General features: G+C 51.1%; 1 protein-coding gene across 1 annotated transcript in view; it reads right to left on the bottom strand.

Moving 5' to 3' along the window:
• Positions 1 to 626: 626 nt before the first annotated feature.
• LOC144943967 (calpain-1 catalytic subunit-like) overlaps positions 627 to 19531 on the bottom strand; it is a 49062-nt gene continuing 30157 nt past the window's right edge. The window contains exons 10-22 of the mRNA XM_078871884.1: positions 18847 to 19007; positions 18220 to 18389; positions 17301 to 17312; positions 15597 to 15808; positions 14093 to 14129; positions 13446 to 13508; positions 13196 to 13253; positions 12463 to 12527; positions 12103 to 12171; positions 10794 to 10872; positions 9715 to 9831; positions 9270 to 9328; positions 627 to 8403 (exon numbers count right to left, since the gene is read on the bottom strand). Of these exons, the coding sequence (XP_078728010.1) occupies positions 8377 to 8403; positions 9270 to 9328; positions 9715 to 9831; positions 10794 to 10872; positions 12103 to 12171; positions 12463 to 12527; positions 13196 to 13253; positions 13446 to 13508; positions 14093 to 14129; positions 15597 to 15808; positions 17301 to 17312; positions 18220 to 18389; positions 18847 to 19007 (1129 nt within the window). The 3' untranslated portion in view covers positions 627 to 8376. The remainder of the gene's footprint in view (positions 8404 to 9269; positions 9329 to 9714; positions 9832 to 10793; positions 10873 to 12102; positions 12172 to 12462; positions 12528 to 13195; positions 13254 to 13445; positions 13509 to 14092; positions 14130 to 15596; positions 15809 to 17300; positions 17313 to 18219; positions 18390 to 18846; positions 19008 to 19531) is intronic.

Raw genomic sequence — 19531 nt, forward strand, 5'->3', positions numbered from 1 at the left:
AGAGTATGGACCCTTGCAGTCACGAAAACTTCAAATCGAGACGCCGGATGTCAGGCGGTACGGATGAACGGACACCGCAGATGACACAAGCGAGACGGTTCTACTCGTGCGTATGACAATACGTTCGGGCGCCAAATATAAAAGTCGAGGTCAGCTCGCCACGAGAGGGTTCGGTTTGCTATATGCGGTTTACGATATTGTCCAAGCGAGACAGAACAGACCTGCGACGATAGACTGTACATGATTATTCCGCTTGTTTACCCAGGAAAGTATCACTGGGTCTCAAGGCCTCTTTTACTGGTAGGAACCCACTGGTTCCACCAGCCCACAGGTGATTATTGTGTCTGTCCGTCCGTCGTGCATGGAGGGGCTGGGTGAGGAGAGAGGGGCTGGGTGGGGAGGGTGGGGAGGGGCTGGGTGGGGAGGGTGGGGCTGGGTGGGGGGGTGGAAGGGGCTGGGTCGGGATGGGCTGGTCACCCCGTGGTGCCCTTATAAAACTCAACGTTTAACCTACTCACGCCGGCTTGTGCCCGCCCTCACAGTCGGCCATATTTGCGGAATACACCACGCCGCCGTTGACCCTGGCCATTGACCGAGCAACCCAACGTTCCTACCAGCTCCCTCCGCAGGAATGTGTTTGTTCAGGAAAAGTCTGTCAAGTCTCGCAGTCGTAGAAGGTGATGACTGCGATGCACTGCATATTTCAAGTGAATAATTTGCGGTGCACATTTTTTATTTTCTTCCAAATTTGGACCAAGGCGCAGGCACACAATGGCCGACTATTGGGAATGACGTGACTGTATCTTTAACGTCCACTCTAAAACAGACTTCGCCTATTTTTTTCCTGTTTAATATACACCCGCGGTAATAAAAAAGTGACGGCCGCTGGATTCTAACCTTGAACCTCTGCAAGGCACCGCGCGACTCAACGCGCTACGCGCTGGGCCATGGTCATCGCCTGAGTATAAACGAGGTAGCACAAACGAGGCGCTGTAAGCAAAGATAATAAACGCTTGGGTCGAGTCGTGTCAATGGACTCGTATCATCCCTACCCAGTAAAACATGTTCACGTGATAACCGTCCACTTACACTGTCCATAGAGACCAGTCCACATTACATTCACAGACGCTCCCGCTGTGTGTGGTGGAGACGCTGCGAGCACGCATCAAGGCCGCCGACACGACGCGAGAGAGCTGTGTAGCCAGTAGCGCGCCTGGCCGCCGTTGTCTTTCTCCCCAGTGCGGATGTTTACACACAGCACCAGGTACTTGCTCGTTGAAGGCAGCATCCACCTAAGCCGGAGGGAGGCGCACAGCACGTTCTCAGACCGTGCCACTGGCGTTAGCCGCGGGCGAGATTTGAACCCACGCAAGCAAGAGGTGATTACATGGATCGAGGGGAAACGCAAGGGATATAGGAACGTGTGAGCGAGGTGCATTAACTTTCTACTTGCAGATATACACAAAAAAACTATTCTCAAGAGTAGGCCACCATCAATTAACCCCTTTCATGTTAAGCAGGTGAGAGCCATACGAAGAAACGTCTCTTGCAATTGAAGCATATTTTACGAAACTATAAAGTTTCTATTTAGATTTTACCAGGTAAGGCCCACTGAGCTCTTTCTCAGAAGCGACCTGGTCGCATACGATAGCTCAACGAAGTTGCTGATCATCACGTGGACAATTATGGCATCCAAATACTCGAGACGTACGTGGATTCTAAATGTAGAGGGAAAACCCGGAGGACCATGGGGGAGAGAGACATGCAAACCCCAAATATACAGGCGTCAGAGTCGGAATTGAAGCCACGACCTCCTGTATTCCAGGCGAGATAGTTAACGTCTCGCCACCGTGGCGCCCTAGGTTTATTTGCATTGCGTCATGGCTCATGTACATCCCACCCCCCAGATTTGAAAGTTACAAAGCCCCCTATTACAATTTCTTTCATGCGCGTCGCCCTTTTGCAAAGACGTACAGATCACGGGTCTCATTGTGCGGTCACCTTGACAAGTCAAGGGCGGCGAATTGATTAATAGGCGGCCCAAAAATAAGACCAGTGAGATACGGAATATTTAATGTGGACAGATACCGTCCCGTACGACGAGTCAAGGGCGTCATCCAAGAGGAACGCAACGGGACGGGCAGCTCTCAATGAACGTAGCTCCGTAGCACGCGAGGAACAGACCCCCCCCCCACCCCCGAACATCACGGGGCTTCGGGCGAGACAAATTATCGTGCGTTTTTTTGTTAAATCATCATCTGCCAACGACTCAAATGCACCTGATTTCATTTGATCTCGGAAGCTAAGCGGGGTTGAACTCGAATTGCATTGGATGGGAGACCACCTGGCAATAGAAGGTGCCGTAGGACTTGGGCCACGAGGTGGTCAGAAGATGGCGCTACAGCAATGGATTCCTGGATCTATCTTTGAGGAGCGTTCCATATTACCCATCCGTCGTGTGCGCGGTGGGGTTTCTCCGGATACTCCGGTTTAAATTTGCGCCTCAATGAATTGGATTGGTCAAACCTCCCCTCCCCCAATGCAGCACACTCCCGAAAGAGTCTCACTGAGGCTTTCTTGGATACATTTGATTTGTTTTCAGTTCTGCCACTAAGCGAACGCGAGAAAGTCTAAGGCAGTGTCATTACGCCGAGTAACAATCCCCCATTTAGCCTTAAACAGACTTGAGGCAAGTGCTGTTAGCGAGCACCTATTAAGGCCGACACGGTACACGAAGGGGTGGGTAGCCAGCACCACGCGAGGCCACCTTTGTCTCCCCAGTGCTGATGTTTACACACCAAAAACAATGGTACATATACACCCATCTCAATACACTGCAGTGCATTCGGTTAGATATTCGTGTTATTTCAGATTATATTTTATCGTAAATATATTTCTCCTGTATTAAGCTTTAACTACTGTACTGCATTACCCACATTCAAAAGTATTGCTTTTTTATCACATAATCACTGGTTCCAAACATATAACCCCCCAAAAAACCGTCTTATATAGAGAGAAAGATGTGTTGTTAATTTCACATTACACGTGTTAATAATAACGATGGTGAATCTAGCGGGCGGTGGCGATTATGGTCGCGGTGTGGATTGTGAGGGTGGTGGCGATGACAAGGATTATGGTGGGGCTGATGATCACGCTCCAACATTATTGCGAGTGTAATGACACCGGTAAAGATGATTGATGATACTCGTGGACAGTCGGGAGAACAAAAAAAGTCTAGGCCTTTCTGGCAATAAATCAGGAGGTATTAAGATGTTCGAACACCAAATAGATACCCATTGCAAGGCGTCGAGTCTGCATTAGCCACACATACTCGTGGCAAAGCATGCGAGCATGCTCTGAGAACACATGCATTGCCTTTGAAACCGATTGGTCTAAACCTGAGACAGCCTTCGTTGTCTCGCCAGTTTTCGACGAGAGAACGCCAAAAGGCGGCCAGCACAAAGGCAATGCACGTGTCAACGCATTAATAGCTCGCGTTGAGCCGCTGTGTGTATGGGACCCACTTCTCTCTCCCTCCCCTACTGCCGAGTCCGATCTAACCTCGTGCCACGGCAGATCTCTTCAGCAGTTTTTTCTTGCTGTGGTTGTCCCACCTGATGACGATTTGCTTGTGTTGCGATCGAAACGTCGTGATCTGTAATTTTTCTACTTACGTGACTTTACCGAAAGAACCAAATAGTATGGGACCCTTTTTTCCAGTATCAAAATGAATGATGGAACAAAAATTATATGCGTTAGTCGGGAGAAATCTGAACACACACTTGCGAATACAGACAACCTAATGGCCAAGGTAACTGGGATGAGGGCTCCCGCTGTCAAAGCAACCTCATACCCGTGTGTAGTGTAAACAGAGTTGGAGGTCATTGTCAACCAACAACAACCACCGCTGTTCACCACTACTAAGTGGCGGTGACGTCACTGCGGAGCTTGTGCCATGCTAGGTGCACTTTCATTGTCTACAGCCACCACCAACACCACGTGTTAAAAACAATTCGGAGTTGAGGCACGCGAAGCCAGAGTGCATGTGATGACGTTCTCGAGGCAGCAGGTGGCGTTGCGACACCGCAGTCAAAGCTTCCAAGTGAGTGGACTTCCAACCCCGTGGAGACGCATCCATCGATCCATCCCGGTCTATTTATGCATGCATAGGAATAACTCGTGTCAGAAGAAACGATATTGTTTCGAATGGTATGTTTGCATGTGTGAACTGGCTTTACGTGTGACCCATCTAGCAACTAGATGCCACTACATACATTTTATTCTTTTTTTTATTGAATTGATTTTGTTTTTATCATTTTGCGAGCCTATATCCCGTATCCCCAATTTGAATCGGCGTTCGCTTACGTTACTTGGCGACGTGTCAGGCGTGTGCAGCGTGCAACGGTTAAATGGTGTATTTGGTAAATAAAACCATGCTTCATTCCATAGTCTTAACCAAGTCAATAAACGTAGCAGTCGTGACGGTAGCGATGACTTGCGCGTGTGATGAGACGTAATTCCCCGCCACTACGACAGGCCGAAACCGCACCTCCGATTTGCAACGGTTGGCTACGTACGGCACGAAAGAAGTTCAACGTACACACGTACAGACCGTCTGGATGACCGTGACCCAATCGGCAGGAGCACGCACGCCCTTCATCAAGACCACGAGGCCTCTGCCGCCACTTGAACAAACACATTCCTGCTGCGGAGGGAGCTGGTAGGAACGTTGGGTTGCTCTGTCAATGGCCAGGGTCAACGGCGGCGTGATGTATTCCGCAAATATGCCCGACTGTGAGGGCGGGCACAGGCCAGCGTGAGTAGGTTAAACGTTGAGTTTCATAAGGGCACCACGAGGTGACCAGCCCCTCCCCACACATTGGGTGTCAGATAAGCCCTTTAACCCCTTTCACATCCATGCATTTCTTTCGGACGTCATCTTCCAGCTAGCCGACTCTTCAAAAAATATTATTCTGTAAGCTTGGTCAGTTCGAAGCTTGGTGAATATTGTCAGTATGCGTGGCATCATGGCCCCCCCCAGGGTCCTTTTAATATTTTCTCTCCACTAGATGGCAGCAGCCCTCAAATAAAAGCTACATTCGGTCACGTGAAATATCATCACCGGCCAGAAGAGGGCATTCGCCAGGCCCCAAGCAGACACGGGACATGCTATTGGGTTTTTTTTTATGAATTGAATAATTGTAATTGTAGGAATATAATCTAGATTTGAAGCTTTCGTGACTGGAATCCATACTCTTTGGTTCTTTCGGTAACGTACGTGACTTTACCGAAAGAACCAAAGCGTGTAGGAATATTACTCACTAGAAAATGCAATTGAACCTTTGCAAACGAACAGGCACCACCTATGGGTAGCCCAACTGCTTCGCTCACACTGTGCACAGGTTTGTAACAATGGTGGCTATGTACGTGGCTGCCTCTGTGGAAGCAGCAGCGAGGATTGATGGATCACCGCACAGATGTTGTGGAGCTCCCTTCCGGTTGGCGTCCAGGTGCTGTACCCTAGCTCGCCAAGAGAAGGCGGTACAGCAAATGGACTAATCGCAATCTGTTTCCACCTGTACGGGGATCGAGTGTTGCCCCCTCGCGCGTGTCCGTTTCCTCCAAAGTGCTCCGGTTTCTTCCCAGTTGTTTCATCACTCATGAAATTGGCTGAAACTATATTTAATTAAAACCCCAATGATGGTTCGGCACTCAGGAAGGAAATGTGTCCTTACCCCTGAATGAATCCAACGATGTTTACTGCACCAGTAGGCGCTGGGCTATCACCACATGTCCTCCCACAAGGCTGCGTGCAATTCCTGGCTGGGAAGCCTGGGGTGGAAGTCACTTCGTGCCCGACTTTTGAGTCACGGCAGGTCTCTGCCACGCAAAGACAGAGACCCTAACAGACTTTTCGGGTTAGTGCCGTCAGTGAGCAGCACCTATGAAGGCCGGCACAGCACATGATGGGGATGAGTGGCCAACACCACGCCCGGCCGCCTTTGTCACCCCAGTGGCGATGTTTACACATCACGCCAAGTACTCGTTTGAGGCTGAGTCGACCTAGGGGAGGTCCAGGACCGGTTCAGATGATCGTCATTGGTGTTGACCACAATTGGGAATCTAACTAGAGTCACCGCGTTTGTATCGCAGTGCACTAACCACTCCACTAGCATACAAGTGGTGATGACGTCACCGCGGTGCTTGTGCCAGGCTAGGTGCACTTTGAAGCCGTTTGAAGTTTTTAAAGGTTCGCTGACAAGAAGTCACGGGACAGACCCAGGTGCCACGGGTTGACTGAGATGACTTGCAAATGCACCACCTGTGCTCCAGGCGCACACACAAACACACCACACACTCCCCCCTCACTCTAGGTAGGGCGTGATAAGGCAGCTGAACAGTTTCCTACGGGGGAGGGCGACTGCCCACGTGTTCCAGAAGTCGCCGCACGCACGACAATTGTCCTCCCTCTCTCTCGAAACCTTGACGCCTCCGCCGCAGAGCTGGAGACTCCCCCTGAGCTCCAGAGCCTGGCTTCAGCAATGTCATTGGGACACGCGCTTACTCAACAAATCGGGTGCCGATGGGATGACTCTCACGGTGAGTGGGAAAACACAGCCCGAACTTAAACAATGGCAAACGAACAAAAAATGATACACGGCATAAGGACAATGAAAACTTGCGATGTTTTGAGAATTAAAAAAAATGATACACGCGCTCACATGAACGTCCCACCAACCCCACCAAACTAAAATAAAAAAAATCTGAACGTGCGATCGGCACCGTATTGGTGCTTTTTAGAAAACGACAAAAAACCCAAACGTAAGCAGTAAATGAAAAGAAACCCCCCCCCCCATTATCCGTTTTATACGCGTCCATGAATACACTGCGTAGCTATGTAGACGCGTGTGCACATTGTGTGCGCGTGCATATATACTGCATTTAAACGACCTCCGTCAGGTTTTCAAAACGCATCGGACGCCCCCTCCCCACCCATTTTTTTGTACGTGGCACTGCAGCAGAGAGAACCCTCCCCCGATGGGCTCGCGCCCAGGGTTTTTCGCCACCTTTTGATTCGAATTTCCACAATCGAGACCAGCGGCGGGCAACGAAAACAACGGCGGGCAACCCGGACCACAATCGGCGGGCAACCCAAACCACGGCGGGCAACCAAAACCACGGTGGGAAACCTGGACCACAATCGGCGGGCAACCCAGACCACGGCCGGTGGCCCTCACGAGCACCCCCGGTGGGCCGCAAAGCTTCGACGTCGTCGCGGTTGTGCACCGAGCGTGACCGCCCCCCCACCCCACGTCATCGACCTCGAGACACCGACACCGGCGGGCCATCACGAGGGGCTCCGCATGGTTGCCCACCACTGATCGAGAACTGCTCGTTCGTGTTTTGTTTGTTGTCCTCCCCTCCTCCTGCTCCTTGCAACCCTCCGATTAGCACGGCTGGCCACCAACGCACGCACAAGACACGCACGCCGGCGATTCGAGGCGGCGTGAATCGCCTACTAGGACTGTGCACATGCACGACGGTCGGCGTCCCGAAAAACTTTTGATGTGACCATACACTCGCTTGCACTTCTCACACACACATGTAAGAGAAGCATGTGTCAGATTATACAAGCATAGACATGCTGCCCCCCCCCCCGCTTGTTTGGCCTCCATTTGGCCCGGTGAGGCACGAGTTGCTGGATTAGCGAGCACCTATTAAGGCCGGCGCTGCGCCGTGATGGTGTGTGGTTTTTGGCAAGGTGGGTGTTCCGCCATCGGCTGTTCACCCAACGCACGCACGCGCTCGCACTTTGCAGCTCGATACGGATAGCAACCGACTCGCTCACAAACAGATACCCCCCCCCCTCCTTATGGCCATACAGACTGTTAAGGCAAGTGCTGTTAGCGAGCACCTATGTACGGTGCGAAAGAACATCAACATACACAGGCAATGCGAACAAGGGGGTGTTGTGGTCAGCATCGCTTCCAGTTGCCGCCTTTGCGTCAACAGCGCTTACGTTTACACACCGTACCAGGTAATCATTTATGTACGAGCCGACCTAGGGGAGGCCTAGGACCAATTCACATTTAAGTCACAGACGTGAACTGTGGCCGGGCATCGAACTTGGTTTGCTGGGTGTGCAGCGCAGCACGCTCACCACTCACTGTAGCTCTACCCCACGCATTCACTCGCAAGAGCACACTCGGGTAGGCAACACGCCGACACTCTCACACATGCACGCGAACGAAGACACACACACACGCGTGTAGGAGCGTGCACGAGCTGGAGCTCATGCGCCAGCTGACATCCGATCTCTGTCGGCGTCGCTGCTGCGTTCCTGCTGCTCGCTTTCCCCGCGCCTCCTCTCCCTCCTCAACCGAACATGGTGAGGTTCAGGAACTGCGGGGGGCAAGGAAACGAGACGACGGGCGTCATCAACGACCCAAGAAGAGCGACTTTCACACGTGGCCGATCCTCGTCCTGAGAGAACAAGGCTCAAGAATCGGCTTCCTGCGCGGCACCAGGTGAGCGGGCGAGCGACAACTTCGAAAGACGTGGGTGAGCAGGTGAATGGGCGAAAGGAGAAGTGAGAAAGCAAGTGGGAGGGTGAGCGAGAGAGCGAGCGGGTGGGTAAATAAATGTATGTATTATGTTAAACTTCTTTCGCGCCGTACGTAACCGACCATGCTAACCAAGCACAACAATTGACAAAGAAATAACTGAGTGAGAGAGCACATGGAAGAGGAGGCCATTACATCGGTTAACGAGCAGATGATTCGACGAATAAATGAGTGCGAGAGTGAGCGAGCGAGAAAGTGGACATGCAGATAAGGAGCTATGGGGCAAGAAGGTTGGCGTTCGAGTGTCGCGATGGTAAGTTGCTGGGGCAAGGCGGTGAGTGAGCTGGTGAGCGAGTTGGTGAGCGAGGCTCTGAACGGGCAGCAGAACGTTTGCGAGCTAAGTTTGACGATGCGTAGCGTCGTATGCCCCGACGAGCGCAAGTGAGGGCCCACAAAAACGGTCAGCGCATCATCGCGCGGCGCTTCCAGACGCACGTCTGCGGCTGTCTGGAACGCTCTTCCTTCCGATATTAGGAAGCCACTGGAGCTATGCACTTTTAAATCATCTGGATTGAAAACTCATCTTTAGAACAGTTTTTTGCGCTTACTTTTTTGTCCTTCCCCCGTACCTCCGATTGTCACGGTTGGCTACATACGGTGTGAAAGAAGTTCAACGTACTGTACGTAAATACGCAGCCAACTCACCTCGGGCAGTTTGAGCTTAATTGTCCCATCACCATCCTTGTTGAGGGCCTGGAATATCCCTGCAAGATACAAAAACGCAACGAGATTTGGTGTCACGTTTAACCCTCGCCAAACATACCTGCCACGTGGATCCCCTAGCCATAGCCAAGTGAATTGCCTAACCCTAGCTAAATATCGTGAATGAAGAATCAATTCGACGTTTTCCCCCCATCATGGCGAATGTAGGACGTTCTGTTTTCAGCCGTTTATTTGTTTGTTTGCTGAGAAGCTGGAGGTGTCAAGGTAATCTACAAAGCCTGGAAGTTGATCGTGGTCTTCGAGCACAGGAGGCGCGCACCCCCTGGGTCTTTGGAGATGGCCGACGATTTCCGACGGTCGCCTTCTCTTTGTGACCTGTGATGGCACCCTCCACCACCCTCCCCCCTCCACTTCCCCCCCGACTCACGGAACATGGTCTCGAGCCGCACGAGGCAGCACAGGTAGTTGTCGAAGTCGATGACTCCGTTCTCCTCCATGTAGCGCATGGTGATGGTCTGCGTCAGCTGGTCGTTCAGACGGAAGCCTGTCGAAGGATTGCGAGAGCATCTCAACAAGGAGACGTACATGTATAATTACGTATTATAGATTACACATTCTTCGATAATGCACATACGTACGGTGAGTAATGCGTGTTAAAAAAAAAAGTTAAACATTAGTGTGATGCGATATAGGAGGAATCTGCAAGTAGTCGTGGGGCGATTCTCAAATACGCGAGCGAAACGATAAAATTACGTCGATGAGATTAACAGGGGCGCGACGATCCCACGACTTGTCGCAAAACAAGGAGACGACTCAATCCCAGAACCGATTCGTTTTTCACGATGCAGTTAATGGGGTGGCCTCTTCGTGGCTTTAGGGCCAAAGGGGAACCCGCAATAAACACTGAAGAACATTGATACACGTAATATTCGATGCACAAATCTTTTTTCTTTGCCCTTTGTGTATACAGAATCATAACGTGGCTTCGCTGTTTCACGCCTGCAGCGTTTGTATGAACCGATCGCATACAACGTACGTGCATCGATTCTCAAATTTCCTTATGTAATATCGCGCGTGTGTGTATTCAGTGTTTTATGGGGAGCGGTGGCACAGTGGTGAGCGCACTTCGCTACAAACCCGGCGAACCGAGTTTAAATTCCCACTCACGCTCAATCGGTGAAGAATATCTGAGCCACTTCTGGGCCTTGCCTCAGTGGACTCGACGTTAAATGAGTACCCGGTTACGGTGCGTAAACATCGCCACTGGGGAGACAAATTCGGCCGGGCGTGGCGCTTGCCACCCACCCCCTCGTGTGCCGTGTGCGGCCTTCATAGCTCGCTAACAACACTTGCCCCAACAGTATCTTAAGGCTATACGGCGGATATTTGTCTTTGGTGGTGAGGAGATAGTCAACAATTTAAAATAAACGTTCAGCGGAGTGATTCGGGGCGGGGTGGGGGGCGGGGACCTTTGTTATGGAGTGCGCCCAAGATGGCGGAACCCACCTGCTTCAGCCAGAGCGAGGCGGAACTCGTACCCGTTCATGTTCCCCGAGTGGTCCATGTCGAACTGTCGGAAGATTTGCTGCGGAAAACGACAACGGACGCAACGAGAAGACCCCCCAATTTTTTTTTATCGTCGACGCTGCTCATCACCCACGCAAAGATTCGCTCTCACTGCCTGCGCTCGGATGATTCGTCGCCTATCCACGGTCACGATCCCAAAATCGATGCTGCTTTTTTTTGTCTTTTTTTTCTCTGTCGTCTCGCTAATTCGAATGGTTTCCCATTCGTGGTCTTGCCTCTAAAACCGGCTTCCGCGCAGCTCCAGTGGCCTCAACGTAATGAGAAAATTATTTGCGAATACGCTTTGATAAAAATGTTCATTCTCAATCGACTTCGACGCACGTGTATCGCGACCGTAATAAGCCACTTAAAACAACGAGTCGATAAATTGTAACATGCCCGTCATTTAAAATGCGACATGATGAAGACTTATAAGTGTGTTGATGGTTCAATTAGATCGCGATTCATGCATCGAATCGTACGAGCGAGGTTCAATTTATGCCGATTCGTATACTGGACAGTATTCAGTTATGGCTCTCCGTGCGGGGTTCACGTAAACCCCTGAAGAACACGATTTTCTCCACTCGGTTACCGACAGAGAATGAGATTTCCGAATCGAATTCCGATCGCGAATCATGGAAACGTATCAAGTCAGGTGAATCTTCACGTCTATGAATTACGTGGCAAATACAAACTGTATCGCGTGTCTGTTTGTAAAGTGTGAGTACACACCAAAATAGACATATTATGCCTAAATATACCTGCACAATCACCACAATTCTGAAGGGGAAAATGCTTAAAACGCCGATGACAGTAAGTTTCAAATAACACCATGTCGGGTCGTTTAGCATTTAAAATAACCTCCCTTTTGCGATTAGACTTTCGTTGTGAAATAGATTTCAAAAGTAATGCCACGGTTGACGAATCGGGCTCCGCCTGCCACGGCCCGGACGCTCACCACGTGTCGAGCGACGATAACGTTACCACGCTACCCACAGCTCCCCGGAGTTGTGTGGCAAAAAAACGAAACCACACGCGACCACCACCGGTCCCCTTTGCTCCCCCCTCGCTCTCTTGTCACCTCCCCCCACCGCCGCCACCACCACCACCACCACGAGCTCCACAAGTGTCTGTGACACAATGGGGAACCCCGTTGCTGCCACGGGGGCTGCCACGGGGGGCGGGGGGGGGGTTGGGGTCGGCTCTGGTTCAGACGGACACAACCCGAGTCTCGCTTCCCCGGCCACACCTGCCACGTCTTGATGCGTTGCCACAGGAAGTTGAACTCCTTGATGCCCAGCTTGCCGTTGCCGTCCCTCTGGGAAAGGTGGCGCAATGTCAAGGGGCATTCGAAAGAGCGACGGACGCGTCAATGGGCCATCCTTCTTGGGTGCGGAAAGCCACCAGATGGATACCATTTGCAGCGAGTACCGGGAGACGGTAGGATTGGGACCTCACCGCAGTTACGATAAGGGGAGAAGCCCTCAAGCCCTCACTTATGGAGGTAGCCGTACCTCCCGGCGAGGGGCGGGCAGGAGCCGCACTCCCTTTGCTGTTCGGTGTTTTCTGCGCTAATCCTGTGAGCGTGCGAGATTCTGCGAAAGGATACGTCCATGAGTGACACCATGTTGCGGCAGGCGTCCAGGCTGAAGCCGTCCGTCTTGAGGTCGGCATCTGATCGGCGTACGCACGTCGCAAGGCACCCAATCGGATCACCACAACGCGCATCCCATTACTGCCGAACAAACTTCAACAGGACGTGTCACTGACACCCCAGGTGTTATATGACAACCAACTAAATGTCAACAGGGCCACAGTTCATGTGAAAGACAATTGTATATCAACCGGACAGTCGTTGTTTGACAGACTTCAATGGAACGTGAAATCAGACATGAACAGTACGCATGCTATGTGACAACCACTCAGACATCAATCAATAGGAGGCTCGTCGTGTGACAAACGCTCAACCACTGACGGCAGACTCGTCACACGGTGAGGAACCGCCGCCACCCCACGGAGCGTCACGTGGCAATCGCCAGTGTGTAGTACGAGGCTCACGCGCCGCTCACACGCGCCGCTCACACGCGCCGCTCACACGCGCCGCTCACACGCGCCGCTCACACGCGCCGCTCACACGCGCCGCTCACACGCGCCGCTCACACGCGCCGCTCACACGCGCCGCTCACACGCGCCGCTCACACGCGCCGCTCACACGCGCCGCTCACACGCGCCGCTCACACGCGCCGCTCACACGCGCCGCTCACACGCGCCGCTCACACGCGCCGCTCACACTCGCCGCTCACACGCGCCGCTCACACGCGCCGCTCACACGCGCCGCTCACGTTTTCCCACAACGCGGTTGAGGATGTCCCGCAGCTCCGTGGGGCTGATCTCGTTGTCCTGCAGCGACCGACCAACGTGGGAAGTCAGCGTGGGTGGCAGCAGAAGCGAAGCGCGGTTTTACAAATTAATTTAAAATGCACTCTCGGCCGATCGGTCGATTTGTGCGTTTTTCCGTCTGACGATTGACTCGATGATGGTGAAAACACGACAAGGTGACAGGTGTTGCGCTGTACAGCTGACACGACGTACCGATCCGGCGAGCCTGGCAAACACATTGATGAAGGCCGGGTCCACTGGCACCTCCAAGTCCAACTATAACATGTGCGGCACGCAGCGGCACAAACAAAACAAGGAACAACAAAACAAATACGCACATTACAAACAAGATCCTCCACAGAACTTCACTCCAAGTCCAGCCTTCATAGCCTTCCTCTTCTACAATTATGACCGACTTACATCTGCTCGCAAATAAACGGCGCTGGCATTAAAAAAAAAGTACTTGTATAATTTCAAGAGTGGAAACAAGTAAACCCGTAAAAACAAAGTTTTTCACTATAAATCCTTTATATGCGTGGCATCGGGGCGGCTAGAGTCCTCTCGTCCTCTGGCTTGAGATGGCTGCCACCTATGGGTCAGATGATTGTCTGGCTGCATTAAACAATTGGTAATTTAATATTTAAAAAAAATTCCCTATACAGTGTAAAATTTTGGAATTTTTTTTCACGAAAATGCATTGTCACGCACAACGAGTCTGTGTGCAAAATGTCAGCTCGATTGGATCACGGGAAGTGGGTTAAAAAACGACCGAAAGATTTGCACGGTCCTAAGCAAGCAAGCGAACTTAATATAAAGGATTTAAAAACGAGGGTGTTTCAGGAAAGAATGGGGAATCTCACCTCGGGCATTACAATGTCGACGTCATCGTCCATTTTTCTGGAACAGAACAGAAGAAGAAACGCTGGCATCACGCAGATAACAGCTTCACGTTCGAGCACTTGAGAGGGGCGTGGATGAGCCTCCGCTCGCCTACACGATCGCCAATTAATTTTAAGGGCCCCCTCCGTGTTGAAAGCTGTGATCTGGGTTGGTCTATTTAGAGGCCGCCCAATTCCACCTGCTCCACCCTTCCACCAGGGAGCAGTGGCTTTGATATTAAGAGAGGGTGGACCCGAGGAGGAATGACTTCACGTGCACTCCGCTGGGAGGCCTGGGTGACCTTGTGGTTGACATGGCTCTCTACTGGGATGCTACACCATAAACCATCACGCGAGCTCCAGGCATCCTCACAGCGGCTTTTGGCTATCCATCGAACAAAGACGGCCACTGCATCGGGCGCTTTCAGATGCGTTTCTGCGGCCGTCTGGAATCCTCTTCTGACATTAGGAAGGCACTGGAGCTGTGCACTTAGAAATGTATATTGAGAACTAATTTATTTAGAACTGCATTTTGTGCTTAGTTTGTCGTCCATCCCCCGGCACCTCCGATCGAATTGAGGAGGACATTGCCAAAGAGGACATTAAAGACCCATGTTAATGTATTCTTTGGTTCTTTCAGTAAAGTCACGTAGATATAAAAAATAATTAAGTGAATAAAAATAAAAAGAATATAAATAAAATAATAAACAACAAAAACAATAATCTAGATTGTAGCCTGGTTCTTAATTGGAGTGAGTGTACTGGCAGTCAATAATGGAGACTGTAGCCTGGTTATTAAGTTTGGTGAGTGTGCTGGCAGTCTATAATGTAGACTGTAGCCTGGTTCTTAATCTGAGTAAATGTATTGGCAGTCTATAATGTAGACTGTAGCCTGGTTCTTAACCTGAGTGAGCATACTGGAAGTCTATAATGTAGACTTATTCTTGGTTCTTTCAGTAATTTAAATATAGCAAAAATAATCTCAGATGGAATTTATTGTTTCAAAGAGGACTATTAAGGTGTTAATAAAACAGACCAAGGTCTGTTTAAACACATTAACATGTAGAGCCATCAGCATACTACACGTTTGTAAAGATATTAGGTGTTGAAGTGAGAGGTGTGAGAGTAGTGGTGATCGTAGTAGGAGGTGCAAGTTGTGGTCGTGGCAGTATTCGTTATGGTGACAGTGGTGGTGCTGGCGGTAGTGGTGGTAGTGCTGGTGATAGTGGTATTGGTAGTGGTGATGTTGGTACTAGTGGTGTTGCCTAGTGTTGGAGCTGGTAGTGTTGGGCTTGGTGGTGGTGTTAGTGGTGTTGGTGGCGTTGGTGGAGGTGTTGTTGGTAGTGTAGGAAGTGGTGATATTTAGTAGTCTTGGGTTGGTGGTCGTGGTGGTAACGAGAGTACTGGTGGCGGCGGTGGTGGTGGTGTTCGTTGCGGTGGTAACGACAGTGCCGGTGGTGGTGTTAGCGGCGGTGGCAGAACTCACTCCACCGCTTGCTGCTTCTCCGAGAAGACGCGCAGGATGAAGTCGGCCTCCTGGTTGGGCTCGAAGGAGGAGGGCATGACGATGTACTCGCCCGGGGGCAGCAGGAAGCGCTGGGACACCTCGCGAGTGTTGATGAACACCTCTGAGCGCGCCTTGGACGCGTGGAATTGGAAGAAGTCCTTCTTCAGCTTCAGCTGCGGCTGCCCCACGTGCTGCGCAGAATCAGAATATTTGCTCATCCTGAAGAAATCCGATGAGCTATGAAGCTCTTTTTCACAGATGTCCGATAGGGGCACGGGGTCAGAACGTTACAGCAGGCGGCGGTCGGGTACACGGAAATCCAAGACGCGTTCCGCCTGTCGTTTGTAAAGCTTTCATTTACTAGGATCAATTGTGTGTTCTCGTTTGTTACCGTCTTGTTTGTATTGTGTCTCATCGGTCCTGTCTCAATTATTTCCATGAACCTACATGTGACATTGCTATATCATTGGTTTTCCAATTGTAAATTATCGGAGGTGTAACGATTCACACCCTTAGTACATTCGACAAGTCGACGTGACTCAAAGTCACAATTAAATTGAAGGATTTTAACACTTCATTTTTTTTATTGCTGTGAATGTGGTGACCACTTGTGGCTGCTGCGTCACGTGAACTCATCATACACAATAAAACATGCGTGATTCGACGCACTTATCGTGAGCTTAGCAATCAACATCAATCAATGAATCCATGCATCCGTTTACACTTCCCCAAATAACCTATTCTTACCCAATCAATCCAGTGGCATGCATCGTAAGTGTAATCATTAATTAACATTTATGAACTGGTGAATCACTTGACTATAATTTTTCTTTTTTTTACACGGCGATCTGTTTTCCATGCCAGTGAAATTCTGTCCTGCTCACTAAAAGCTCCGATACTTCAATGAGACGGTGTTCATGCGACTCATGGGACACTCGCGCTGATGCGATCCGACTCCCCGTTACCCCATGTCCAGCCAAGCAAGCTCCGCTAGGTCCTAGAAGCCATGGCCACTGCTCGCTGGGTGGCCTTTTAATTTTAGTTCGTCAGCTCCGGTTCAAGAGCCATTTCAAAACAAGCAACCCGTGGGGTTTCACCGCTTCCTGCATCTTTGGCGGACCGATTACAATCCTAGATTCTGCCTCGGCATGAAGATAATTGAAAACAACACTCAATAATAATCATATTCTTACAGCCCATGGTCAATTCACTGCTGGATAAAGGCTTCCCCCATACAATCGCACCACGAATTAACAGAGTTGGCTACGTGCGGTGCGAAAGAAGTTCAACATACAGTGTCAAACAAGGGAGTTGTTGGACCATACTGCACCACGATGGTCAGTGTGTGATGGGAGTGCGCCCCAGGACCGTTTCAGCGACCACTCGTCACCGATGCTCGCCGTAGCCAAAAATCTAATTGGGACAGTCCGGTTCGCGGTGAGGAGCGCCAAACGCTGTGCCACCAATCCCGCTCCTACCACCGCTCTCGTCATTTGAATACGTGAACACGAAACCGTGGTGGGTTTGAACTGGGGTGGGGGGGGGGACTTGGGCAGTCTGCCGAGTGTGAATGTTCAAGTGCGGCGCTTTTGACGGCGTGGCGTTATCCCGACGGCCGTCTCGCGGAGCCGACCACGTCTGCCGAGGGGCGCATCTGTGTGGACACACCAGTGCAGAACGTACCGACTGTGGGACCTGCAGAGAAACCACAAAACAAACGAAAAAAATAGAAATTAAGCGTTAGACGCGGCGGGGAGTGCACCCGCGATTGGTGGCACCTCATCCGTGACCTCCGCGTGTAAACTCGGCTGAATCTTCTTTTCTATTAGAAAGTAATACAATAATAATATTATTTTATTACTTCCCTTCTACGTGACTTTACCGAAAGAACCAAGAAGATGAATCCCTGCAGTCACGAAAGCTTTAAATCGAAACTCGGCTGAAATTAATCCACGGTTGCTAATGCCCTTCCCTGCACCTCCGATTTTGTCATCCTTTCCCCGCACCTCCGATTAGCACGGTTGGCTTCGTACGGTGTGAATGAGATTCAACGTACACACGTACATACAGGGACGTTTATGTTGGCAACCCGAATTCTCTCCCAGAGGCTGAATTTGCTGATTCAGAGTGAAACTTGTTTTTTGTCAGATGGTGGCCATGTGAAAAAACAAAACATTTCCAGCACAAACACCCATTGTGAAAAATCATTTTTTAAATGTGACGCGTTGACCTCCCCCATGGCACTTCGCTTTCAGCCAATTCCAGAGAAAATATTATTTTTAATAGGGCAAGTATTATTTCCAATCAACACTGCCTATCGTTTTTTTTAGCTAAATGGTGCCATTTGAAATCTGTTAAAATACGTAGCAGAGTGAATGCACAGTTTTTTTTTTTCCATTTGAAATCAACACACGAATGCCCGGACAGATACATAAATGAACGAATGGATGAATTCAGTAGCGGCATCAGCGTTTCCTCGAGCGATCGGTGACGACGGCCGCGGGAGGAGCTTTGCAGGGAGGATGCTGCGGCGCGGTCGAGAGGTGCGGAGGAATCGGTTGAGCGGTGGCAGGGAGACGTGGGCGAGGGGCGGCCGCAGCACCTGGTAGATGGCGAAGCCCATGGTGAGGAGGTCGCGGCCCTGCCGGCGCTGCTTGCGCCGGTCCTTCTGCATGAGCGCCACCACGACGGTGCAGCCCTCCTCGTTGTCCTCGGGGTCGTCGTCCTCCTCCAGCAGGTTCAGCCGGAACTGCGGGTTGCTCCAGAAAGTGTCTGTGGGCACGCGGGTAAAGAAAGAAATCAAATAATGAGATTCGAGGGGGCACGAGCGCACGAGCGTGCGGCGCGAGGGAAAGAGCGAGTGTGTGAGCGAGCGTAAAACCCAGCGCGCAACAAGGCCAAATGAGTGAGAGTGCGAGAGCGCACGAGCGAGAGACAGGGAGAGACGGCGTGCAAGCGAGTGTCCGAGAGGGAGGGAGCAACTATGCGAGTGGAAACGCGAGTGAAAGGGACAGCAAGTGAATGAGCACATGAGGACAGCGAGTGAGAGAGTCCGCGCGTGCACATGCATGGCGCACGAGCGAGCGAGCGCCTTCAAGATAATTAGCGAGCGCGACAGCAAGCAAGCGAGCATGCGAAGGAGAGACAGCAAGCAAGTGCAGCAACGGTGACCGATTGAATGAACCAGTGCATGAAAAAGCGGGCTGCCGAGCGAGCGAGCGACCCTCACCCGGGAAGTTTCGGCAGCCGCCGGCGCTGCAGCCGCGCACCCAGCTGCCCTCGTGCACCACGGAGCTCCAGAAGTGGAGATTATCGTCCGAGAGCGCGTCCGCCGTCAGGTTGCAGATCTCCAGCCGTGAGAACTGGCGCAAGAAGTCGTCGTACGACATCCTGCGGGAGGGGAGGTCGGGGGTGGGGCGGCGGGAACGCACGTTAAACCACTTGCACTTTTATCAACACTGTCCTGCATTGCTAATCACCCGACAGCCGTCGCCAATTAAAGACAAGCCTAAGTTCGGTTGTGGCCATGCAACCCAAACTATGGACCACATAGTAAACCCACAGAGATACACAGACAGCCATAGAGATACATTAAAGACAGGCCACAGTGCGATTGTGGCCATACAACCCAAACTATGGCCCATACAGGAAACCACACGAGTCTGCGCTCCTTCAACGGAGGAGGAATAGCAATTCTGGGGTAACGATTCAAGAATCAATTTCTTCTCTTCAACGCTGCCGTGAAGGTGGCGCCTCAAGTTGGCCCGGTGGCTGCAGGGATCTGAAATAACCAAATCTGACATAATCATTTCCCGTGATACGATCCGATGCACATCGGAGGAGTATCGAATGATATCCACGAATTTGCCAGACACCAAAGAGGCCAAAGGGGTGGAGAGATGGCCAGGAAGAGA

Source organism: Lampetra fluviatilis, chromosome 33, assembly GCF_964198595.1.
Source record: "Lampetra fluviatilis chromosome 33, kcLamFluv1.1, whole genome shotgun sequence".
Classification (NCBI taxonomy): domain Eukaryota; kingdom Metazoa; phylum Chordata; class Hyperoartia; order Petromyzontiformes; family Petromyzontidae; genus Lampetra; species Lampetra fluviatilis.